General features: G+C 42.9%; 1 protein-coding gene across 1 annotated transcript; it reads right to left on the bottom strand.

The window, feature by feature from the left end:
- Positions 1–628: 628 nt before the first annotated feature.
- ankk1 (ankyrin repeat and kinase domain containing 1) lies at positions 629–27457 on the bottom strand. The gene is made up of 9 exons (XM_048561976.1): positions 27409–27457; positions 26575–26770; positions 21465–21756; positions 17539–17681; positions 14775–14824; positions 12530–12685; positions 6899–7014; positions 6247–6322; positions 629–1950 (listed from the first exon to the last, which is right to left on the bottom strand). Exons 1-9 carry the CDS (start codon positions 27455–27457, stop codon positions 629–631), a joined length of 2400 nt encoding a protein of 799 aa, XP_048417933.1.
- Between the last annotated feature and the right edge of the window lie 84 nt (positions 27458–27541).

The raw sequence follows: 27541 nt of genomic DNA, 5'->3' as shown, positions 1-27541 counted from the left end.
TGACCTACTGCTACTCCTGGCTCGTACGTTCACTCTAAGTCTCATTCCATTCATAAAGTTCCTCAAAAAGATTCGTAGTTTGTCACTGGTGGCATAACCTTTTAAATGATGGAATTATCCATCTTGTGACCACTTTCTGTGAGATTGACCCAGCGAATTGTAAGCACAAGAGCAAGAAACAAGGTTGATGGAGATAATGTGGGACTCTCGGAAGTGTAGATGATGATCAAATTGGCAGAGCAGACTTGAAGTCTCAGTTCCCATTACCAATGTCGTTCTAAACAGTTTGGGCCTACAGTGTCAGATAGGAACCCCGTAATTTGATGCATCCCCAACACTTATTTGACAAAGGGGACTTTGAACTCATTGTCCAGCCTGAATTGAAGCAATTTAGAACACAGAACAGTGCAGCACAGTACAGGCCCTTCAGCCCATGATGTTGTGCTGACCGATTATCCTACTCTAAGATCAAACTATCCTGCATACCCTACATTTTACTATCATCCATGTGCCTATCCAAGAGTCACTTTAATATCCCTAATGTATCTGACATTTAATTTAAAATAAGCATGGGAGACTTGTTTTCTTTTACACTAAATTTTTCTTTGCCGCCTCTCAGTTATTGTATTTATTGTGTTAGGCTCTGGGTCGAGTCAGTGGTGTAATCATTTGATGACTCCTCCACTGTAAGCACATCGACTACACTTTGTTTCTGGTGTTTCAAAGCCAGCTGGAGTGGTGTGTTCTGATACATGTCCTTAGCTTTCAGATTGGCGCCTTCCCTTGTCAACCTTTTCACTATAACAACATTCCCATTCAGCACGGCCAAGTGCAGCGGGGTCCACCTGAACCTATTAGCAACATTCACATTGGCTTTGCGATCTAGAAGCTTCACTAGACAGCAAAGTCTGCCTTTATGTGCAGCGAAGTGGAGGGGTGTCCACCCTGACACATCTGTGACATCAGGATTGGCACCACTCGCTAGGAGCTCCGAGACAACGTCCACATGGTTGTAATATGTTGCCAAGTGCAAGGCAGTCCACTCTCTGTCACCACCAACATCAACATCAGAGAAATTTTCAATTAGCAGGTGGGCAGTTGTTACATGCCCCTTCATAGAGGCAAGGTGCAAGGCTGTCCAATTCTGTAAGGTCCTTTGGTTGACATTCACTCCATGTTTCAGGAGATGTCTACAGATCCCTGTGTGACCATTCAGAGCTGACAAGTGCAAAGGGCTGAAGTGAGAATGGTCCAGGCAGTCGACATCAGCTCCACTGTTCACCAAGAGCCTGACCACTCTGAAGAAACCCCTTTCAGCAGCCAAATGGATCGGTGTCCTGAAGCCATCCTGCATTTTGTTTAAATTAGCTCCTTGCCCAATCAGAAGCTTGGTAATGTTATAACTTCCATGATAGGCTGCAAGATGAAGAGGCGTGCGATTGTCCCTGTCCTGTAGATCAAGGCTGGCGTGGCGTGTGAAGAGAATTCGCACAATGTTTTCGTGGCCATTCTGCGATGCCATGTGGAGTGGGGACCACCCATCACGCTCCCTGATGTTGACATCAGCGTCTTTATCCAACAGCAGCCGAGCAATTCTGTCATCTCCATTCTGAGACGCAAAATGCAGAGGTCCCCAGTTGTCTTCATCTGTGAGGTTAACATCAGCTCCCTCTTCAATGAGTAACATGGAGATATCCACAAACCCATGTTGTACAGCTATAATCAGAGGTGTCATCCCTCTGGAGGTTTGGGCATTGACAGAGCCTCCATGCTTCAGTACCAGCCTGACAAGTTCTACATCTCCTGTGAAAATGGCCAAGTGCAACAAAGTGTAGTCCTCCACAAAATTCATGACAACATGTTCCTTTTTTAATATTTTCTTCACATTGTTGAAATTTTGTTCTCGTAGGAGTTGCAGGAATTCTCTTCTATTGTCGATGGAGAGTTCATCTGCAGTAAGAAAAAAAACATAAGAATGCAGATGAATGGTGCATCATGCTAGTGAGCTCCAGCCATTTCTAGTCTTGAACTTATTGTATTTTAATCTGATCTATATTCTGTATCTGACCTTAGCACTGACTGATTATCAAAAGGAAATTGGCAAGAGCCAATTTTACTGTAACTTTCTCTGGGGCTGGTTCTAGGGCTTTTACTCTGGGTTTGTCTGTTCAAATAAACCAAGGCCAGTCCACAAGATGTTTGCCTACACAGCATTGATTTATATTATATACATGATGATCAGACTTATCCTAAGTTGCTTTTGTTCCAGTCTTCTAGCAGAGTCTCTCTCACTTGTCTGGTAACATCATACCATGACTCAGGGGATGTGGGTCTAGCTGGCCAGGTGAGCATTTATTGTCCATCCCTGATTGTCATGGAGGAGCAGGTGATGAGTTGCCTTCTTGAATAACAGAAGCTCCTTTGGTACAAGGACAAACCTCCAAGGTCTATTTGCATATCTCTAAACCCTATCGTTACATCAGGGGATTTATTTGAACAGCCTGAAAAGACGTTGCATGTTTTTGTACATCTCGGACTTATGAAGGATGAAGATTTAACACGAGTCCTGATAGATCTAAAACTTCTCAAGTCCAAATGGACTGAAACAGCCAAGCACAAAGATAAGAGAGCATTGAACAGCCTGTAAGGGGACACAGAGTCAAGAGGAGACGATTCTGCTTCTTACCCATGTTGGTCATGGTCAACTAAACCATGGCTGATCCTATTACCTAACTGTAGAAACTGGTCTTACAATCTATGGTGTAACCTAAAATATATGTGGGAAGATATTCCTTCCTTTGTATTTCTGCTAAACTCAAAAGATCAGAAGAAACCTTCCCAATAATTGTCAGTGATTGTTCCAAATGCAGGGATTGGACTGGACCGGTGCATGAAGAGAATGAAGAAGTTTAGCCTGCTACCCTTGTGATACTTCAGAATATATCTGGGCTTGACTTAATCATACAAAACACCTCACTGCTAAGAAAACTCCAATTGCTTATTTTCTTTCAATTCATTCATGAAATGAGAGCATTTATTGTCTAGGTGGTCATTAAGAGTCAACTACATTGGGTCCGGAGTCATATGTTGACCAGGCCAAGTAAAGAAGGCAGATTTCCCTCCCTGAAGGATATTAGTGAACCAGCTGGGTTTTTTTCCCCCCATAAATTGGTAATGGTCATCATTAGACTTTTAATTCCATATGTTTTTCCCCAAATTGAATTCAAATTCCACTATATGGTGGGATTTGAGCCCAAGTCTCCAGACCATTCCCTGAGTCTCTGGACTAACGGTCCATCAATAATACCACTAGGCCATTACCTCCCTTGCACACTTATAACTATCTCAGCAAAATGTTAGACGAGTTATCATTCTGACTTGAAGGCTATAACTTCATCTGGTCCAAAACTGAACCTGATAAAATAACAAAGAAAATTGATTTATGCATAAAAATATAATGAATTTGTTTCCCCTGGATTTTAGACTATGTCCACATTTCTTGTGAAAACTATCCAACTATGAAGGGCATCTCATTCTGATAGTGGCATTGGGCATGAAATTAGATGTCAACCTTTGATACCAATCTGTCTGTAATGCATCATGTATAACCAGCCACATTCACACAAGGAGATCAGTGAACAGATACAGGAAGAGGTTGAATAAAATCAGTGTGCAACATCATTGGTGCCAACTTCACCCAAGTGACCAGTTTGCATGTGAAAGTTAAGACAGTGAAGGTTTAGTTTTAAATCTAAGTAGGAAATGTTAGTTTTAATTTTAATTTTGAATGAATCAAAATTTCAAAAGATTGGTCTGCTCAGTTGGCTGGATGATTGGCTTTTAACTTGGAGTGTTCCATCAGCATGGGTTCAATTCCTGCACTGCCTGGGGCTACCATGAAGGACTCTCCTTCTCAAGCTCTCCCCTTGCCTAAAGTGTGCTGACCCTCAGGTTTAACTTAGCACCTGTCATCTCTCTCTAATGAGATGAGAGCAGCCTTATGTTCAGAGGGACTGTGTTGACTTTGCTTATATCACCGTCATCTTCACTGTAAAATAAAATGCACAGTGAGACCAACAGCATGGGTTCAAATCCCTGACCAACTGATGTTGCTGTGAAGTTCTTCCTCTCTCAAGTGAGAGAATGGTCGATGTCTCTATAGGCCAACAATGGCTTTGACTTCAATACAACACAATTGTATTGTCGTTTTATTGTCACATGTAGTCCATTGTAGAAGTTACTGTGAAAAGATTTACAAGGTCTGCCTTCTTATGGCGACATCTGAAGTACAAGCCATTACAGTAGGGTCGGAAATTTCAAATAGACATTACAGCATAACAGCTCAGTGCAGTGCCTTCTCACATAGTCTGGCTGCTTGCACTAGGCCCTAGCATAAAACCACACCCTAAGGTGGACTTTAGTGCTGTGCAAATGAAATGTGGAGTGGATACCTTCAGAGACAATCCCTCGCTTGATCAATCTGCTGACTGAGCTTCTTGTTCATGGTGCCTCACTAGAGATGTCCCGCCCTCCCTGAGGTTACCATTGCCTGGCTGGACTGAAGATTGTTCACAGAATCCCTACAGAGACCACTTGGCCATTCAGAATGCACTGGCCTCCCAAAGAGCATCCCACAGAACCACTCCAATCCCATAGCCCCACGTGGTCTTTAACCACAGCTAATCCACCTAGCCTGCACATCCCTGGACACTACAAGGTAATTTAGCTTGGCCAACCCAAATAGCTTGCACATCTTTTTGGGCTGTGGGAGGAAACCAGAGCACCCAGTGGGCACAGCCACGGGGACAGTGTGCAAACTGCACACATTCACCCAAGGCTGGAATTGATCTCGGCTCCTGGCACTGAGGCAGCAGTGTTAGCTACTGCGTGCTGCCTCTGTTGTTTAAGACAACGATGTTGAGTAGGTAAATCTGTTTTCAAAGGGCAGAATGAGAGCTGTAGATGAGGAGAATTTTTCAGAGGCAAGAGAAGGGCTGATATATTTCTCAACTGCATCCCCCTGCCTTCTCCCCATAACCCTTGATCTTACTGATCAAGAACTTATCTATCTCTGTCTTAAATACATGCAAATTACTTGGTACGCACAACCCTCTCTGGCTGTGAGTTCTGCAGATTCACCATCCTTTCACTGAAGAAATTCTTCCTCATGTCAGTTCTAAAGTGTCAGCTCTTCACTCAGAGGCTGTGCCCGACAAGTGAAAACATCTTCTCCAAGTTCACTCTATCTAGGCCTCTCAGGATTATGTTTTCTCCTCATCCTTCTAAACTCTATCTTGTACAGACCCAGAGTCCTCAACTGCTCCTCATATGACAAGCCCTTCATCCCCCGGGATCATTCTTGTAAACCGACTCTTGAACTCCTCCAACACCAGAACATCCTTCCTTTAATGTGGTGCCCAAAACAGCTCACAATATTCCAAGAGTGGCTTTCATTGCCACCTCTGATTGGTCCCAGCTTGGACGAAATGACAAGATCCTCTCTATACCCAGAGGAAAGTTGCGATTGTTCTCCTTTTGAAACAAATCACTTTTCTCACCTGCTATGAAAGCAGTTAATTGAGCCAATTTGAAACCTTTAAGTATCTGTGGCTGACTATGTAAAAGCTTTACTTGGTAGTAGGTGTCATCTATGGACCTTCCCAAACAGAGGAACTGTTGAGGCTTTGAGAGGGGTTAAGTGGCTCTCTTGGGCCAACTCATTCAATATTTGTCCTTCCCACCACTTTACTTTCTACCTCCATGTAGGAAAAAATGCCATTAATATCAAAAGGTTTAGATGCCAAGAATGAATCTACTATGGTTAACAGATGCAGTCATGGAGAACCTTCAGTCAAAAACTAAGGTATCGCAAAGCAGCTAAAATTAGTAGTGGGCCAGAGTATTGATAACTATTTTAGGAGCCAATGGCAGATATCTCAAAAGCTAATAATGAGGGAGAAAATTAATTATGAAAGTAAATTGGTAATAAACATAAAAACAAACAGTAAGAACTTTTACAGGTATACACAAAGAAAGAGTAGCTAAAATAAGTATGGGGGTCTTAGAGGATACAACTGGAGAATTGATAATGAGGATCAAGGAAATGAGCTGGTCACTTAAAATTACAGCCTAAAAACCAGGAAGCCCTTGTTGTAATCAATACTTTTCACATTTGGCCTCAGATTCTTGACATCAGTACAATAAATAAGATGAACACTACAGCATGTGCACAATGCAAATACTCACCATTACCCCCAGTCTTTGACAACTGATTCAAATTCTGCAATTCAATATTTGCAATTTCAGCAATCATTTTGCCACTCTACAAGAAAGGAAAAGCGATAACACATTGACAAGGTGCTCTAAAATAATTATTATTATACCTATTTGCTTTAGTGACACACAGAGTTGCTAGACATTTTCTGAATGTTTGCAGACTAAACTACTGTGCACATCAAGGTGAGAAATGTCAGTGATGAGAATTTTAACACATCTGGAGTTCAGAAGAATGAGAAGTGATATAACTGAAACGTAGTTCTTTCAGTACTTTAGAGTTTGTTTGCCCTGGCTAGAGTTTTGAATGAGGGGCTCATATAATCTCAGAATAAGGGGTTGACACTTTAGGACTGGGATAAGGAGAAATTTCTTTCCTCTGAGAGTTGCGAACTTTGGAATTCTCTATCTTAGAGCCTATAACTTGTTCAGGCATTAAGTGTTGAATTAGCACTACACAGTCATTTGAATCAATTGGTTTGTGTCAGTCATTATCTTCCCATGTGTACCAATCTAAAGCTCTTCAGCTCATCCCAACTGTACATCCCTCTATTTATAACAGTATGCACACCATCAAGTACAACAATATTCAAAATAAGTGTTCATAAAAGAAAGTGCACCATACCTGAATGCTGCTAGTTGATGACAGAGGAGCCAGATTTGGTATTTCTGTTTGTCTGTTCACTTGAATATCTGGACATTGTGACATGCTGTGCACCATTTCAGTTTCCAGAACAATTTCTTGAAAACAAAATGCTTACAAGTTAATTTCTCAAACAATGGATTTGTCATCTGGTGGTTCCCTAACATTTCCAGTGAATACAAGAGTGGAGCTTCACCATATTTTTTCCCCTAGGAAATTCGTGTATCACTGGTTTGTATCTGCTTTCTGGCAGAACATTGTAACATATGAATTTCCTCAATTATTGTTCACCTGGGTCACAGTGAACGCAAACATAGCTCTGTGTCCCCTTCCCTGCAACTGTGTACGAGACACTAATGTACAAAGAACAGTGCAACACAGGAACAGGCCCTTCAGCCCAAAATTTGTACTGGCACATGGCACCTTTTTAAACTGAAAACCTCTTGCCTTTATGTGGTTCATATATCTGTATTCTCTTCCCGTTTATGTGTCTTTAAAGAAGCCTCTTAAACATTGCTATTGTAACCAGAGAACAAATTCCTTGCATTTTACATCATTTCTGAATTGATGCCATTTTAATCCTTGGCTGATATGTCTAGACTAAGAAACACAATCTCAGAATAAGAAAAATGCCATTTAGGACTGAGATAATTTTTTCACTTAGAAGCTGATGAATCTTTCAAATTTCTATCCCAAAGGGCTGTGAAAGTTCAGAGATTGAGTGTAATCAAGACAGAAATTGAACCATTTCTAGATATTAAAGGCACTTGGGGATAGCACAAGAAAATGGCTTTGTGAATTTATTAAATGGCAAACCAGACATGCAGGGCCAAACGACCTGCTCCTGCTCTTATTTGGACTCTGCAAATAGCAGAAATCACCATTCCTGTTAATTTACTGAAATGCTTGGCAATTGTTTTTCATTCCTGAGATGTACATTGTATCTTTCTTTGATTTTTTTCCTAATGTCAGCAAAACCTGTTGTATTTCACCTAGAAGAGCATAATTAACATCTTCATAAATGTGTTGGGCATAATTTGTTACAATTTAACCACTTTCATAATTTTCAAACTTCAGTAGGATAAAGAAGGACTTCAAGAATGTGATATCTCTTCTGCGCTTTCCATGAGACCAGTTCTCAACTCGGATTTCTGTTCGCTTACTCCTGGGTTTTAGGTTCAGTTGTAGAATGAATGCAATAGAAACCAATGAAAATTGTGTAGTATTCATGTAATTTGGATTGAGGACAGCCAGACAACGTAAGGGAGAAGAAATAGTTGAAGTAGGACATGCAGCCCCCTTGAGCCTGCTGCATAATTCATTCCAATCCAGGCTGGTTTTCTATCCCAATTACACTCTCTCTGAGCTCATCTTATCAACTGGCTGACAACAATTTGCATTCTGGGTGCATTTCGGATATGTTTAAATATCAGAGGATTTTTTAATATATCTCAGTTATTGTCTTACTTGAACCATTAATTCCACATTTTTGTCCGGCCCACTTCCCTTGCCCTCTCACTCTCTGAAACTCCTCAATTGCTGCGGGAAGAGTTTTGCTATGTACTTAGTACAGGGATCAGTTTAGTTCAATTGGCTGGACAGTTGGTTTATGATGTAGAGAACTACCAATGGTGTGGGTTCAATTTGTTTTCCAGCTTGAGGTTACCATGAATGACTCATTTTCTCAACCTTTTCCTCACTTGACAATAGACAATAGGTGCTGGAATAGGCCATTTGTCCCTTTGAGCCAGCACCACCATTCATTATGATCATGGCTGATCATCCACAATCAGTATCCTGTTCCTGTCTTATCCCCAAAACCCTTGATTCCACTATCTTTAAGAGCCTGGTGACCCTCAAGTTAAACCACCACTAGCCTTATCTCTCTCTCGTTGTAATGAGAGATCAGCCGTGTGGCCTGGTAAGACTGTAGTAACTGTACCTTTAACTTTATAAATCATAAATACAGGCCAACTTCCCCATTTCATTCCCAACCAGGTCAAGTGAGTAGATACATTATTAACCAGGCAGCAAGTTAATCTGGTAAGACATTGATGGTAGATGTCTTCAACCAGCAGAAAAGAGAGCACAATGAGATTTATTACAGCTGCCTTTTCATTGTAAAAACTCATTTCATACAGCTGCTGGCTTCTGATCTGAAACAAATCAGTTGGGTTAAGTGCACCGACTTCATAAATTGCTATTGACATGTCAATTTTAGGGCCCATCAAAATCTCTGCTGTTTTTCTAACTTCTACCTAGCCTCACACACTCACCATCAGACTTTTGAACAGACATCTCAAATGTCAATTCTGATCTCCTTCTCTGCAGCTGTAACACTGTATTCTGCACTCTGTTCTGCTATCCTGATGCACTTTGTACATACAATCTGCATGTACGGCATGCAAAACAACACTTTTCACTGGTACATGTGACAACAATAAATGAAGCTTAAAATCAAACAATAAATCAAACTGAAACTGTGCTCACTGACTTACCTTGTCCCCCACTCCTATAATGCCTCAATTTAAAATTCTCAACCTCCAATTCAATTCCATTTATAACCTAATCCAGGCCTCACCTCCATCAGCTCCTCCAGCTATCTAAGAAGTTTGAGCTTGCCCTACACCAGTCTTATGAATTCTCCAGGGATATGGGAACTGCAGATGCTGGAGAATCGGAGATAACAAAGTGTGGAGCTGGATGAACACAGCAGGCCCAGCAGCATCTTAGGAGCACAAAAGCTGACGTTGAAGAGTCTAGGCCCGAAACGTCAGCTTTTGTGCTCCTAAGATGCTGCTTGGCCTGCTGTGCTCATCCAGCTCCACACTTTGTTATTATGAGTTCTCCACTTCCTTTGTTCACAGCTGTATCTTCAGGCCTCTAAGACATCAGTTCTGGAATTTACTCACCATCTCTCTATCCTTCTTTCTCCTCCTTCAAGACATGCATGTCTGTTTGTCTTGGATTATGGTCACCTATCCTAATGCCTCCTCCTTTGCTTCGCTGATTTCCTATTTTGCCCCATGAAGCACCCTAGGACATTTTACAATGAGCAGGATCTTATAGGGGCCTGAGCAACGTGGGCTATGATGAGATTTGCAACAGAATCAGTTGAGAAGTCTGGTGAGTCAGAGCTAGACATCGGGAGCACTTGACTGCAGATTTCTTTATGATTTTTGACAAGCGGTGTGCACAAGTTTCTCATTCAGCAATGGTGAGTTGCCACTGAAAGGGGGCTATTGTTCATTAAATGTCCTGTTGACAGCCTAACTCACTTCAGATTTCTATCATACTAAATGCATTAGACAAGCTTGATATCAGGAGAATGTGACATGGAAACCAGAGCAGTACCTGCCAAATTCAGCTCACTGCTTGCTCCAGAAGGCCTCCACGATGAACAATGGAATGCAACATCTCAGCACATGCTCCCTGGGCACTGGCCATATACACATAATATTCAGAAACATTGGCATCTGACATGTGCCAGTGACTGAAAAACTCTCACGGTGCATCTCTGATCCACTTACAAGGTGCATCGACACTTCTGTGTTTCTGTATTCTTCTAATTTGGTTTTGAGATTTTGTACCCCAGTACATCGAACCTGAGATGGGTGAAGGACTGTAATGTTGAATTTTTTATTTCTTTATTCTTCTAATCTATTCCTAAAATCTTGTAGCTAAGTACCTTTGTATCCAAGAAGGTACCGTAAACAACAATTTTGTAAACTTTACACTGCACTCATGTGAGTGCATGTAACAATAAACCTAATCCTAATCCTAATTCAAAGTTGTACCTTGGGCTACACAAATAATTTATTGTAATGGTGCAGCAAGGATACCGTGAGCTCAGGGACACATACCCAGCTCCTGGGCTGGATCTCTAAGCTGTTCTGTCACTGTCACAGTGCTCACTCGCATCAAACTTGCCTGGATGCTCACACCATCCCTGCTTGGCCTTGCCTTTTGGCACTTTGACCCCTATGCCAGAGATATCAGGCTCATTTACTGCTTCCTGGCCTTGCAATTCTCTGCAGGCATAAAGGAAGTAAACATGTCATTGTTGTCAGCAATAATTAGTGGTCAACAGACACAGCCTTTGCACAAGGGCTGCTAGCACAGTAAGCCAGGGTGGCCTTCAATACCACTCCAGGCACTTGGAAACAACATGCCAGCCACTCAGGGTGGCCAAAGTCAGGATGCTCTTCTCACAAAGAGTGAGGAGCTGAATGTCAGGCTGCCCTCCATGCAGCTTTACTCTTTCGGCCCCCTTGCAGGCTGTTCTGTTCCTGAATCAGAGACAGGCAGGTACTAAAGGAGATGAAAGTGGGTGGCTCAGCTGATGGTGCAGGTGGGAAGGTGTCCCATGGGTATGACTAGGCAGCACATAGAGCAGACAGTGCTGTTGGGGGTTGGCGATGGGTGAAAGCAAGTGAAGGGAAATAGAGCAGGTAATTGAGAGAGTGGCGGAGCATGAGCCTTGGTGGGAGGTAGCTACAGTAGAGAGAAAGGGTAAGTGAGAGAGGACAATGAGAAGATTTAATACTGGAGAGAAGCACCGATGCTGGTAGAGTGGAGAAGGCCGTTGACCTTCCTCTGATGGTGCTGGGCCACCTGCTAGATGACTGAGACTGCTGCAACCTGGGTGGAAGCCTCACACCAGGCTGGCATGGCCCAGTGTCATTGTCTCTACTGCTGGTCATAGAAACATAGAGGTCTACAGCACAGTTTGGTCCAGAGGGCAGTGGGGAGTGGAGATGGCTGTGTGTGGAGAAGCAGCCCTGCACCATTTAATCTAGCTGGACAACCAAGTCCCTGCCTGCCCAGGAGGGCACTGATTTTGTACATCTGGAGCAAATCTTGGGAGTGGAGCAGGCCAGCTCTGGGATGACAGTACTTGCCAAGGTACACAATGAGCTTTTAACAATGGCGTGGGTGCTAGAGATGCCGGTGAATTCCAGGACATCTGATGGTAAGTTATTCTGGGTATTGCATAAAACAAGCTGGGATTCCCTGGGGATGGGGTAGGTGATTAATGAGGCAAGTTTGCTAAGATATGGTTAGAAACGTCAATAGGCCTCAGGCTGAAATCCCTCCAAAGTACTCAACGCAACTCAAATTTAGCCAAAAAACCCACTGTAAAGCAAAGTGTTACGATATAAATGCAAGTTATTGGTTTTGTTTTGCCCAACAGTGCAAGCCTAGAGCCAAAGTTAGTGACACTGGCACAATGCTAAACCACAAGTAAAAGTCGCCCATAATGGCTCATTCAAGGTTCCTTAAGAAAGCTTATTGTCATTGAACAGGAGGCAATGACAGAGTTCCTGGGAACATGTACTTGTTCTCAGGTGTTGCTTAGTGCATTTAACTGAAACTTATTTAATAGCAGACATTGAAGCTTTGACTGGAATCCAAGAATATGCCGTCAAATTATAAAAAGGTTTGAGTCACTATGGAACAAATATGTTAGGAATTCCCTTGTGCTACTTGGAAATGTCAAATCCAAACATTTCTTTCATCCATGACTCATATTCTGTGTATCCAATGTTCAGCATTCTACAGGTTCACAACACTTTTAAAGACAATCTGTTCCACTTGAAATGAATCTCATGCCTGAGAATGCAGGCCGTCTTCTCAGCTCCTGATCCCAACATCTCTTCATCAAGTCAACCAAATGTGCGCACTCTTGTAGAGTGTTTTCTGGAATGAATGTAAGGCACGGTCTCTCTCCTGCCACCACCTTAACAAATACAGCCATGATGTTTGTTCCTGGAATGTGAAGAAACAGTAGGAATCATATAACTTCTCAACAATATTAGTTTTGCCTTAAATCAAGGAAGGACCATAGCAGGTTGCACCATTATTTGGATAAACAATCACAATGCCAGCTAAGTAACTGCATACAGACAGAGGCAGCGTGCACACACACACACACACACACACACACACACACACACACACACACACACACTTTTGTGTAGTGTCCATATGCACAGTCATACATAATGGTGTTAATAGAGAATAAAGACAGAAGGCATTCTTTGGTTACTTGAGTATAATCTGTATTTTTAAAAAATCGCCTGAATATATGCACTTGAGGTTTTGTAATCTACAGAGGGTTACAGATCACATCAGTGGAGGTGAGGTAAGGATAGGTAACACTTTGTTGCTGGCACATTTCGACTCATGAAACACACAGTCAATAAATCATTCAGTGGAATGAAAGAAAGTACCAGAGACAGAGACAGTTGAGTTTCTGGCTGAAACCCATGGGTCTTTTAGAATGCATTAACAAATTTATTTCAGCTCTTCCTTGTCCTTTAAGGAGGTTTCATCGATGCAGCAGCATGCTGGTTAACATATTGGTGGAGTAATTTATTAATGTATTTTTGTAATGCAGGCATTAACCCATTTATTTTAATTAATATGTTAGAATAGCATTGACACTGGAATTAGCCAATCCACAAAACTATTTGGAAGTCATGAATCATAATCCATCAAATACTTTGCTGAGGAACTGCTTTGGGCATTACAGTATACTATTGTGAGAATATACAAAAGCAAACAGACATTTGTTATTCCAACTCATCTGCCTTTAACGACGAGAAACTCAAATTCGTAAGACCATAGTAGGAGAAAGGGGGTAGCCCTCATGCCTGCTCTGCCAGTCACTAAGATCTCAGGGTAGAGTCAACTCCAATTTCCTGTCTGTCTCCATCACACTGTGCCCCCTCTCCCACAATACCTCAATCCTTCAATCAAAAATCTTTCTAGCTCAGTTATGAATGTAGTCAATGCCCCTCCACTGCTCTGTGTTCAACACAATTCAAAACACAACCAACACTGTAGAAAGTTTTCCTCACCCCCATCACTAATGGGAAGGCTCTCACTTTTCAAACTGTGCTGCATGCTAAATTCTAGGCTTCCCTATTGGAGAAAGTCTGTTCAGTATCTGTTCAGTATACATTGATGACTGTATCGGCGCCACCTCTTGCTCCCCAGAGGAGCTCGAACAGTTCATCCACTTCACCAACACCTTCCACCCCAACCTTCAGTTCACCTGGGCCATCTCCAGCACATCCCTCACCTTCCTGGACCTCTCAGTCTCCATCTCAGGCAATTGATTGTTGTACTTGGTCTCATTGTACTTTCTGATAACTTCCTTCACTGTCCATTATACCACTAATTTTGGTATCATCTGCCAACTTACTAACCATATGTCCTATATTCACATCCAAATCATTGGTATAAAATAACAAACAGTGGACCCAGAACTAGTACATCTGACTAATTGACTATTAATCCAGAGACCAGCTAATGTTCAGGGGACCTGGGTTTGAATCCCACCACAGCAAGTGTTAGAAGTTGAATTCAATAAAATTTTGGAATCAAGAGTCTAACAATGACCATGAAGCCTTTGTTGATTGTCATAAAAATCCGCTTAGTTCATTAGAGGTTATCACTGATGTTATTGAGTTGAAACATGTGCAATGTAAATACATGTTTCTTTCTGTCTACAAAAATAGGTCCCTGTGTATTAATATCTGTAGCTTCCAGTATGCACATATATGCTACACAGTTTAACAGTTAACTGTCAGTCATCATCTACTGATGCAGGCTCTGTCAACTCCTCTACCAATCAGAGTCCCTTAAAATTAATCAGAGTTCTCCTCCCAGAAGAAAGGTTTTCCAATTACTTTGATATGTTTTGCAGTGAGTGCATGAAGAAAACTTCAACAAAATGTGTCTTTTTTTAAAAAAAAGTCAATCATCCCATTCACAAGAATTGTGAATTATTCTGAAAGAGTAAAGCAGTTGTACATACACTGAGCGCATGAGTTATTAGAGACTGTGTTACCTGCATAGGGCTTCTGCTGAGTCAGGACTTCCCACATAATGATCGAAAAGCTAGAAGGAAAGAAGTCCCCAGTTAAGTTCCCTCAAGGCAGAAAAGACAGTTATGGCATCTTAAACTGAATGAAGAAGTGACTGTTTTATCCAATGCAATGAAACAATTTGTACTTATGTAGTGTATAATACAACAATATAAAAGCAGAGAGTTCAGAAGAAACTTAGCAAGTCTGACAGCATCTATGGGGAAAGAAACAGTTAATATTTCAAATCCGATATGATTTCTCTTCAAATACAACACTGAGAACACCCACATCAGACTCAAAACAGTAACTGTGTTTCTCTCCCCACTGACACTGCCACATTTGCTGAGTTCCTCCAGCATCTTCTGGTTTTATTTCAGATTTCCAGCATCCACAGAGTTCTGTTTTCATGTGCATTTGTAAAGGAACTTTAACACAGTGGAATGTTCCAGGACACTTTAAAGGTACGTTAACCGACAAATTTCACATCAGCAGTGGGACTAGTGCAAAATGCTTCATCAAAAATGTAGATTTAATGGGAGAAAGACAGTAATATAGGCAGAGAGGTGTTGGAGGGGAATTCTAAAGGTGAAGGCATGATCGCCAATGGGAGCATGAATTATAATTGCACAAGACGACAAAACTGGAGAAAGACAAAGAACTGAAAATATTTTTGGCAAGAGGAAGTTAGAGATAGGCTTGTGTTGTTAAACCAGCAGGGATTTGAAAACAATTTGAGAAAACAGTACATGGAATGTGCGGACTCGTTTCCAGGAAATTTGAATGCATAAATAAAGATGTCTTGCCGCAGTTGTACAGAGCCTTGGTAAAGCCTTATCGAGTGTAAGATGTTCAGTTTTGGTCTCCATATCCAAGGAAGGGCGTACAATGGATGTTCACCAGACTTGCCCCTGGTATGCTGTTTTATTTTTTTTGGGGGAAGTGAGCAGATTGGGCCTATATTCTCTTGAGTTTCCAACAAAAAACGAGTTGATCTCATCGAAACTTATAGAATAATTACAGGTGGATGTTTTCCTCCAGTTACTGACTCTAGAACCAGGAGATGGAATCTCAAAACAAATAGTTGACCATTTAAGTTTGAGATGAGCAAGCATTTCTTTAATCTTTGTGAAATACTGCAAGTAATTCACCTCTTGACTCCTCATATCCTGTCCACCATCTACAAGGCACAAGTCAAGTCAGGAGTGTGATGGAATATTGCCCACTTTCCTGGATAAGTGTACCCCAAAAACATTCAAGCAGCTTGACACCATCCAGGACAAAGCAACCTGCTTGATTGGTGCCACATCCACAAACATCCACTCCCTCCATCACAGAGCACATAGCCATTACTGAGCGTCAAGCTACAAGATGCACTGCAGAAATTCACCAAGACTCCTCAGACAGCACCTTCCAAAAATCACAAATCACCTCCACCTAGAAGGACAAAGGCATCAGACATTTTGGAACAGCAACACCTCCAAGTCATTCACCATCCTGACTTGGAAATATATCACCATCCTTTCACCAGCACTGGGTCAAAAATCTTGGAATTCCCTCCCTAATAGCAACATGGGTCAACCCACCGCAGGACAGTAGCAGTTCAAGAAGGCAGCTCCTTCTCAAGGACAGCTAGGGATGGGCAGAAAATGCTGGCTGGCTGGCTGGCCAGCCAGCAACCCCCACACCCCCACACCCCCACACATGAATAGAAAAAAAATATAACTGCAGAGGCTGGTATCCCATCACTAAGTCACCCTTTATTTACATGTGGGCAGTACATCAGCTCAGATCCAGTCCTTACAATGAGGAGACTCTTCAAATCTCCTGTTTATAGCTGTCAGCCAGAGCTTCTTGTCTGGCCAAGGGTTAACAGCTCCAATCAGGGAGTTCATATTCAATTAGATTCACCTGACCTTATTTCCAATTACTGCACTTTGGAATTTTCTACCCCACAGGGCTGTGGAGGCTCAGTCATTGAGCAAGTTTAACACAGAAATTGATTCATTTCTGGAGACTAAAGACATTAAGAAATATGGAGATAGTACAGGCAAGTGGGGTTGAGGAGATGATCTAGAATGGCAGGCTTGATGGGCTGAATGGCCTACTCATGTTTCTATGTTACTAAAATAATTATGGAATTTTTTGAATGAGACAATACTTAACCAGGAGTCTATAGTTAATCAATAGTGAATGATATTACTACTCTGTTGTCTCACTAGTGCTGGGGATATAAATCACTGTGTATAGGCCTGAGACTTTCATTTCTCTCTAACAAATATAAATTATGGGTCACCATTTTACGGAATGAACAATGTAAGGCAAACTATCACAAACTACAGACTTACTGCAGAAAGAAGGATGAAAGGACAAACAGAAATAAAAGTACTTGTGTAGCAATTATCATGACCTCAGGACATATCAACCACCTTCCAACAATGGAGGAGCCTTTGGAATATAGTCACTGTTGTGATTACAGCAGCCAAACTGCGCACAGCAAGATCCCACAACCAGTAACACAATACTGAGCAGATAATCTGTTTTAGTATTAATTGGGAGATAGATGTTATAGTGAACACTGGAAAGAATTCCCTGCTCTCAACTGAATAGCATCAGTAGACCTTCAATGTCCACCTCATCTTAAAGACAGCACCTCTAACAGTGCAGCACTTGCATGGCACTGTGCTGACGAGCTTAAAACTTTCAAGTTGAACTTGAAAACATGAATCAGTCTAACTAAACGCTCACCTATAAACATCATGCTTGATTCCAGAAGTTCTATTCAGTAGTTCAGGTGGCATATAACTGATGGCTCCTCTTGTCACAGCCCTTTCAATTTGTTCTTTACTACTCAAATAATCTTCCCATTTTGATAATCCAAAATCTGCAATCTAAAACAAGCATATTGTTTAACATTCACATATCAAACATAAATGTCTTTTCAGTGATAAAACCCTGATATGGATTTGTCCTTCTGAGACTGTGCTTTCAGACCATTCGGAAGTGCAGAGAGAAAAGTACTTATTACACTCCCTACAGGCAACTCTGCTCACCAAAATTCAAACAGATGACTTCACACTTCTTGCACTAATATTGACATATCGTCTTGAAGTAGCCTCTCACCATTTGTTGGAAATTGGGCTTCTCTTAAATAATAGCTGCACTATAATTTGCAAGTTCTCTGTACAACAAAAGTAGATTAAATGGACCGATAAAGTACTTAATGCTGGCAACTCATCTCTTAGCACCACTATTGTTCATTTCTTGTTGCTGAATACTGTGCTGCCTCCCTGCAGAAAGTGACACCTTATGAATTAATTTCTCCAGCAATGTCTGTTTGCTACACCAATCTATAACATTGTTTGCCTTACAGATAAGTTTAAAATTGCTTAAAGTATCATCTCTAAAAGTGCATCGCTCCCTCATTACAATGTCAGCCTGTATTATATGCTTAGATATCTGGGGTGGGACTTAGCCTTCTGACTCAATTATGGAGGAGCTTAAGTTTACACCTAATTATGGGTGCTCTTATTGCCTTCACTCTGAGCATGAAGGCCTAGGTTCAAATCCTATCCATTCCAGTGATGTGTTAGAACATGTCTAAACAGGTGAATTAAGAGAACTGTGTTTCACGTTCCACCTACTCCAGAGCTATGTCTGAACAGAGATAATGGGAACTGCAGATGCTGGAGAATTCCAAGATAATAAAATGTGAGGCTGGATGAACACAGCAGGCCAAGCAGCATCTCAGGAGCACAAAAGCTGACGTTTCGGGCCTAGACCCTTCATCAGAGAGGGGGATGGGGAGAGGGAACTGGAATAAATAGGGAGAGAGGGGGAGGCAGACCGAAGATGGAGAGTAAAGAAGATAGGTGGAGAGAGTATAGGTGGGGAGGTAGGGAGGGGATAGGTCAGTCCAGGGAAGACGGACAGGTCAAGGAGGTGGGATGAGGTTAGTAGGTAGCTGGGGGTGCGGCTTGGGGTGGGAGGAAGGGATGGGTGAGAGGAAGAACCGGTTAGGGAGGCAGAGACAGGTTGGACTGGTTTTGGGATGCAGTGGCTGGGGGGGAAGAGCTGGGCTGGTTGTGTGGTGCAGTGGGGGGAGGGGGCGAACTGGGCTGGTTTAGGGATGCAGTAGGGGAAGGGGAGATTTTGAAACTGATGAAGTCCACATTGATACCATATGGCTGCAGGGTTCCCAGGCGGAATATGAGTTGCTGTTCCTGCAACCTTCGGGTGGCATCATTGTGGCAGTGCAGGAGGCCCATGATGGACATGTCATCTAGAGAATGGGAGGGGGAGTGGAAATGGTTTGCGACTGGGAGGTGCAGTTGTTTGTTGCGAACTGAGCGGAGGTGTTCTGCAAAGCGGTCCCCAAGCCTCCGCTTGGTTTCCTCTACATTGGGGAAACCAAGCGGAGGCTTGGGGACCGCTTTGCAGAACACCTCCCCTCAGTTCGCAACAAACAATTGCACCTCCCAGTCGCAAACCATTTCCACTCGCCCTCCCATTCTCTAGATGACATGTCCATCATGGGCCTCCTGCACTGCCACAATGATGCCACCCGAAGGTTGCAGGAACAGCAACACATATTCCGCCTGGGAACCCTGCAGCCATATGGTATCAATGTGGACTTCACCAGTTTCAAATCTCCCCTTCCCCTACTGCATCCCTAAACCAGCCCAGTTCGTCCCCTCCCCCCACTGCACCACACAACCAGCCCAGCTCTTCCCCCCCACCCACTGCATCCCAAAACCAGTCCAACCTGTCTCTGCCTCCCTAACCGGTTCTTCCTCTCACCCATCCCTTCCTCCCACCCCAAGCCGCACCCCCAGCTACCTACTAACCTCATCCCACCTCCTTGACCTGTCCGTCTTCCCTGGACTGACCTATCCCCTCCCTACCTCCCCACCTATACTCTCTCCACCTATCTTCTTTACTCTCCATCTTCGGTCCGCCTCCCCCTCTCTCCCTATTTATTCCAGTTCCCTCTCCCCATCCCCCTCTCTGATGAAGGGTCTAGGCCCGAAACGTCAGCTTTTGTGCTCCTGAGATGCTGCTTGGCCTGCTGTGTTCATCCAGCCTCACATTTTATTATCTATGTCTGAACAGGTTGACCAAAACTATTTGTACCTCATTCAGACTTGAAGCATAGTTGTAATGTAGGAAATTCAGCAGCCAGTTTGCATTTGGCAACTTCCCACAAAGATCATTGCGATTCAAAGCAGATAATCTGTTTTGATAATGGTTATTGGAAGATAAACGTCCCAATTCGCCTCCACCGCATCTGCTCCCAGGATGAGGCATTCCACTCCCACTCATCCCAGATGTCGTCATTCTTCAAGGACCGCAATGTCCTCCCCGCAGTGGTCAAGAACGCCCTCAATTGTGTCTCCCGCGTTTCCCGTGCCTCATCCCTCACACGCCGTCCTCGCAATAACCGTCCAAAAAGAATCCCCCTCGTCCTCACATGCCACCCCACCAACCTCCGGATACAATGCATCATCCTCTGACACTTCCACCATCTACAATCCGACCCCACCACCAAAGACATTTTTCCCACCCCACCCTTGTCTGCCTTCCGGAGAGACCACTCTCTCCGTGACTCCCTTGTCCGCTCCACACGCCCCTCCAACGCCACCACACCCAGCATTTTCCCCGAAACCGCAGGAAGTGCTACACCTGCCCCCACACCTCCTCCCTTACCCCCATCCCAGTCCCCAAGATGACTTTCCACATCAAGCAGATATTCACCTGCATATCCATCAATGTGGTATACTGCATCAGCTGTATACGGTGTGGCTTCCTCTATATTGGGGAAACCAAGCAGAGGCTTGGGGACCGCTTTGCAGAACACTTCCACTCGGTTCACAATAAACAACTGCACCTCCCAGTCGCAAACCATTTCCACTCGCCCTCCCATTCTCTAGATGACATGTCCATCATGGGCCTCCTGCACTGCCACAATGATGCCACCCGAAGGTTGCAGGAACAGCAACTCATATTCTGCTTGGGAACCCTGCAGCCCAATGGTATCAATGTGGATTTCACCAGCTTCAAAATCTCCTCTTCCCCCACTGCATCCCAAAACCAACTCAGTTCGTCCCCTCCCCCCACTGCACCACACAACCAGCCCAGCTCTTCCCCTCCACCCACTGCATCCCAAAACCAGTCCAGCTCATCCCTGCCTACCTAACCTGTTCTTCCTCTCACCTATCCCCTCCTCCCACCTCAAGCCGCACCTCCATTTCCTAACTACTAAACTCATCCCTCCCCCTCACATGTCCGTCCTTCCTGAACTGACCTATTATCTCCCTACCTCCCCACCCATACACTCCTCTGCACCTAACTTCTCCTCTATCTATCTTCAGTCAGCTCCTCCTCTCTCCCTATTTATTTCAGAATCCTCTCCTCATCCCCCTTTTTTGATGAAGGGTCTAGGCCTGAAACGTCAGCTTTTGTGCTCCTAAGATGCTGCTTGGCCTGCTGTGTTCATCCAGCCCCATACTTTGTTATCTTGGATTCTCCAGCATCTGCAGTTCCCACTATCTCTGATCACTCTCCTGCTTTCCTTTGAATCCTGCTATTGAACTACCCGACAGGACAGATATGGCCTCTACAAAAACCTGAATTTAAAATCTCAGATACAAGATGCAAGGTATTTAAGATGCAACCTTGATATGAAGATTCTCATCCACCAGTACATTTCCAGGTTTCAGATCCAAATGAAGAAGGGGTGGGTTCATACTATGCAGGAAATTCATTCCCATTGCCATCTCATGAATAATCCGAGACTTCACCATCCAGGTTAGTGTGTACCTGACGAGCAGTTTATCCAGAGCACCATTCTCCATGTATTCCATTACAATCCCAGCCGGTCTTGTACAAATCCCATATACTGGCAGGATATACTTGAACTTTATTTCCAAAATCCTGGCTGCCTCCTGGAGCAGATGGCTCATATTCCTGTAACAAATGAACATGAAAAGATAGTCATAATTATCCATTTCCTCAAGTAATCCTGCTATGAAACATTTTTTTTACTCCACTTGAAATATTAACTCTACCCAAATTTTTATTGAATTAATTCACAGAGAGTGAGCATCATTGGCAAGACAAATGTTAATCTCCCATCCCTAATTGTCCCTAAGGAGATAGTTACAAACAAGCAATAAGATACTGAATGCAACTTCCTTTGATGTGTGAGCCCTGTATGAGCCAATTAGGATGATTTGTTACTTGCTAAAGCATGACCTTCATAAGAGTTTTAATTTTATCATGAAAACTTAAGGCAAAGATTGTGAACCACTTATTTTTATTATTCAAAGAGCTAGCATTAATTTACACCACAGAAAATATACTATCAATCCAAACTGGTTCAACCTTATAGAAACATAGAAAACAGAGAAAATAGGAGGAGTAGTAGCCCATTCGGCCCATTTTCTCCATTCCACCATTCAATATGATCATGGCTGATTCTGTATCTCATTGGCATGCTCCCACTCTCTCCCCACACCCTTTAGCACTTTAATCCTTAAAACTCAGTACATATGTATTTGAAATCTATTGAGTGACTTTCCCCCCACAGACCTCTGTGGTAGAGAATTCCACAAGCTCATCACCCACTGAATAAAGGTACTTGTCCCAATCTGAGTGCAAAATGGCCACCTTGTCCTGGACTCCCTGGGCTCATCATCCCTGCAGGCAGCCCTGTCAGAATTTTATCTATTCAAGGAGAGCCCCTCTCATTCTTTGAAACTGCAGTGAATTAATGACCAGTCAACCAAATCTCTCCTCATAAGACAAAAACTGCCTTCCCAGGAATCAGAAATTGCTGGAAAAATGCAGCATGTCTGACAGCATCTGTGGCGAGAAAGCAGGGTTAACACTTCAGGTCCAGTGACCTTTCTTCAGAAGATGTTTGACCAAAATGACTAGTGCCGAATTCAGACTTGAAGAACAGTTGAAATGTATGAAGTTCCCACAAATAGAAATGCAATGCTAAGCAGTTCTTAAGAAGGTGGCCAGACCAAACATTAAGTCTGCTTTCTCTCCTCAGATGTTGCCTGATTTGCTGAGTTTTTCCAGAAATTTCTGATTTTGTTTCTGATCTCCAGCATCCCTAGTTCTTTGGATCTTTGCTTATCACCCAGGAATCAGTCTGGTGTTTATGTTGACTCTTCACTGACTCTCTTCTTTTAATCCTATCAACATATCCCTCCAGTCCCTTCTCCCTCATGTGTTTACCTAGCTCCCCTTTAAAATAGATCAATGATAGTTGCCTCAGTCGGATCGTCAAAGATCATTAAGGCAGTTCACCACCACTCCAGCAAGAGACCCCTTAATGGTAGGATCCTCAGAAGTGTTGATGAATAAGAGACCTTGGGGTGTAAATTCATAATTTCCTTGAAAGTGGAGTAGAATATGGCTAGAAAGGTTAGTGAAGAAGGTGCTTGGTATGCCTAGTTTTATTGGTCACAGCATTGGGTATAGGAGTTGGGATGTCATGTTGTAATTAGACAGCAGATTGGTTAGGCCACTTTTGGAGTACTGCATTCAATTCTGGTGTCCTTGCTATAGAAAAAATGTTGTTAAACTAGAAAATGTTCAGAATAGATTGCAAGGGTGTTGCTGAAGTTGGAGGATTTGAGCAAGAGGGAGAGGCTGAATAGGGTGGGGCTATTTTCCTGAAAGCGTCAGAGGCTGAGAGGTGACTTTATAGTGGTTTATAAAATCATGAGGGAATGGATAGGGTGAAGAGCCACGTTCTTTCTTTTTCCCCAGGGAAGTGGAGTTCAAAACTAAAAAAGCATAAGTTTAAGGTGAGAGGGGAAAGATTTAAAACAGACCTAAGGGGTTTTTTTTCACACAGAGTGTGGGGCTTGTATGAAATGAATTACCAGAGGAAGAGGTGTAGACTAATACAATTACAATATTTAAAAGGCAGCTGGATGAGTAGATGAAAAGGAATGGTTCGGGATATCCACATAGTTGACTGGCAATGCCCTTAGGGAGAGAATTCCAGGATTTTGACCCAGTGACAGTGAAGGAACTGCAATATATTTCCAAGTCAGGATGGTGAGTGGCTTGGAGGGGAAGCTTCAGGTATTGGTGTTCCCATGTATCTGCTGCCCTTGTCCTTCTACATGGAAGCAGTTTTGGGTTTGGGAAGTGCTGTCTAAGGATCTTTGGTGAATTAATGCAGTGTAGATGGTTCACACTACTGTTACTGAGTGTCAGTGGTAGAGGGAGTGGATGCTTGGAGATGTATTGCCAATCAAGCAGGCGGCTTTGTCCGGGATGATGTCAATCTTCTTAGTGTTGTTGGAGCAGCATCCATCCTGGCAATTGGGGAATATTCCATCACACTCCTGACGTATGCCTTGCAGATGGTTAACAGGCTTTGGGGAGTCAGGAGCTGAGTTATTCTGCTGCAGAATTCCTAGCCTCTAACCAGGTACAGATGCAATAGGGTGTAAGAGAGGACATCTCCATAACCCTGCAGCCTTCATTCCAGTTCCATGCAATCTGACATCGTTTTGACATATGAACATATGAACAAAGAACAAGAAGTGGCTAGTCAGCCCTTCAAGCCTGGGCTGCCATTCAATGAGTCATGGCCAATCTGATTTTAACCTCAAATCTCCAATCCTGCACATCCCTGATAATCTTTCATTCCTTTGGTAATCAGAACTCTATCTACCGCTGCCTTAAAAATGTCTAAAGATTCTGCATCAGCTGTCTCCTCTGAGGCAAGGAATTCTAAAAACTCTCAACCTTCTGGGAGAATTGTTGTTGTCCTGTCTTAAATGGGCAACCTTCGTTCACTCCTCATTCTCAATTCTCCCACAAGAGGAAACTGCCTTCCGCATTCACTTGGTCAAATCCTCTCAGGATCTCATATGTTCTAATTAAGTCACACCTGAATCTTTTAAACGCCAGAGGATATGGGCATAGCATGTCTAGCCTTTCCTTATAAGGCAATCTGTTCATTCTAGAGCGTAATTAGATTTAGACAGTTTAGGAGAGTTGTCCAGGAAATGGCTGATGAAATTCAATGTGAGTAAAGGTGACATTTTGCACTTTGGAAAAAAGAATACAGGCATGGACTATTTTCTAAACGGTGAGAAAATTCACAAATCAGAAGTGCAAATGGATCTGGGAGTGTTGGTCCAGGATTCTCTAAAGGTTAACTTGCCGGTAGAGTCCGTAATTAAGAAAGCGAATGTAATGTTGTCGTTTATCTCAAGAGGGTTGGAATATAAAAGCAGCGATGTGCTTCTGAGGCTTTATAAGGCTCTAGTTAGGCCCCATTTAGAATACTGTGCCCAATTTTGGGCCCCACACCTCAGGAAGGACATACTAGCCCTGGAGCGTGTCCAGCAGAGATTCACACGGATGATCCCTGGAATGGTCGGTTTAAAATATGATGAACGGCTGAGGATCCTGGGATTGTACTCATTAGAGTTTAGAAGGTTGAGGGGAGATCTAGTAGAAACTTACAAGATAATGTATCGTTTAGAACGGGTGGATGCTAGGAAGTTGTTTCCGTTAGTCGGGGAGACTAGGACCCGTGGACACAGCCTTAAAATTAGAGGGGGTAAATTTAAAACGGAAATCAGACGACATTTCTTCAGCCAGAGAGTGGTAGGCCTGTGGAATTCATTGCCACGGAGTGCAGTGGAGGCCGGGACATTGGATGCCTTCAAGGCCGAGGTCAACAAATTCTTCATCTCAGAAGGAATCAAGGGCTACGGGGAGTGTGCGGGGAAGTGGTGTTGAAATGCCCATCAGCCATGATTTAAATGGCGGAATGGACTTGATGGGCCGAATGGCCTTACTTCCATTCCTATGTCTTATGGTAATCCTTCCCTGAACTGCTTCCTAACACCCTTTCAAGAAGTACAGTGACCAGCTCTGTACACAGTGCTCCAGTTGTGGGTCTCTCAATGCCCTTTACAGCCAAAACATAACATCCTTACTGGGCCTTGGCCCGAAACGTCAGCTTCTGTGCTCCTGAGATGCTGCTTGGCCTGCTGTGTTCATCCAGCTCCACACTTTGTTATCCTTACTCTTGCATTTAATTCCCCTCCCAACATAATATTCTGTTAGCTTTCTTGATTACTCGCCGTGCCTGCAAACTAACCTGTAATTCATGCACTAATACATCCAGATCCCTCTGCATCTCAGAGCTCTGCAGCCTCTCACCATTCAAACAATATTCATTGTCAAAATGGACAATTTCACACTTTGCCACATTGTACTCCATTTGCCAGATCTTTGCCCACTCACATAACCTGTCAATATCCCTTGTAGGCTCCTTATGCCTTCTGCTTTTGGCTCATTACACACATGAGTGGCTATTATTACAGTAAAACACTGTCTTTGTATAAATATTATTAAACAAGTTTAGTTGCTGTTTAGTGGAGTATTAATTACCACTTCATACCTTCCTAAATAATTAGTTTATCAGGAACAAAAACAAAGTTGCTTGAAAAGCTCAGCAGGTCTGGCAGCATCTGCGAAGCTAAAAACAGAGTTAATAGCGGGTCCGGCGGCCCTTCCTCAGAACTTCCTTCACAGATGCTGCCAGACCTGCTGAGCTTTTCCAGCAATTTTGTTTTTGTTCCTGATTTACAGCATCTGCAGTTCTTTCAGTTTTTATTTAGTTTATCATTATCTTACTTTGATCACATTGACCAGGTTTAATTGAATCATCTACAGAAAAGACCGTATCATCAAGGAAATTGCTTCACACCATTGGCCGTAATGACTACTACCTACCTCTCAAAAGATGATGATTCCTCACAGAACAAATGGCAGCATTTCACAACCAGGTTCACCCTCCACAGTTTGTGTTTTGCTTTGAAGATATTTGCAAAGCCTCCTGACGCAATCTTATTGAATGATTCGAAGTCATCCTCAGTGAAATAGTTGCCGTTAGTACACGACTGCTGGAGAAAAGGGCTCTTGGGCTCACCTGCCATTACAAGAGGAAAAAGCAACTTCAAACACTGGCAACTGAACTTCCTGGTTCAGATCCTGGGTGGTGCACCTAGTGTAAAACAAAACCACAGTATCTCTAGGCAAGGATGTTGCAATTCAGGGAATTAGCAATCGGTAAATTGAGTAATATGTTCAAAGGAAAGAGGCTTGTTGTCAAACATTCCCATTAATGAAAGCACTAGTCTGTCCACTAGATTAACTGAACTAATGTGGACTTTCCTATTCAGAGCATAAGAGGCAGGAGCTGGAGTATGTTCTTCACCTATTCATGTTTGCTCCACTATTATTACAACTGGAATTCCATCTCAACTCCAATTTGTTGCATTTTCCTCATAGCCCTTATTTTATTTAATATTCCAGAATGTAACATCTCTTTCTTGAATAAACTGGGTATATATGGAGCACACAGAGAGGATCCAAAAGAATATAATCTTTTGACTAAAGGAAATTCTCTCCATCTCAATTCTACATGGCTACCCTCTAAATAAGACCATAAGGGGTAGGTGCAGAAGTAGGCTATTCAACCCATCAAGTCTTTTCTGAGATCATGGCCAATCTGATAATTCTCAACTCTGCTCTCCTGCCTCTTCTCCACAAGCTTGATTCCCTTACTGATTATAAGACCATAAGACCACAGGTTATCCTGTGATTGTGACCCCATTGTTCTGGACCCCCCACCTATGAGGATCAATTTCAGCTACCATATCTTGAGCATGTTGATAGTGCTATGTTTTGTTGCTGACTG

The sequence above is a fragment of the Stegostoma tigrinum genome, chromosome 32 (assembly GCF_030684315.1).
Source record: "Stegostoma tigrinum isolate sSteTig4 chromosome 32, sSteTig4.hap1, whole genome shotgun sequence".
Taxonomy (NCBI): domain Eukaryota; kingdom Metazoa; phylum Chordata; class Chondrichthyes; order Orectolobiformes; family Stegostomatidae; genus Stegostoma; species Stegostoma tigrinum.
Note: the sequence above shows the minus strand (reverse complement) of the source record. Positions and strands in the feature narration are given on the sequence as shown.

Excerpts from the sequence above, each read along its gene's own strand:
- ankk1 (XM_048561976.1), bottom strand. The coding sequence starts at position 27,457 with ATGGGGTCACAATCACAGGATAACCTGTGGTCTTATGGTCTTATAATC. Across the intron at positions 26,771-27,408 it reads GTCTTATGGTCTTATAATCA|GTGAGCCCAAGAGCCCTTTT; the intron begins GTAAGGGAATCA and ends TTGTAATGGCAG. Across the intron at positions 17,682-21,464 it reads ATGAGAATCTTCATATCAAG|ATTGCAGATTTTGGATTATC; the intron begins GTTGCATCTTAA and ends TGCTTGTTTTAG.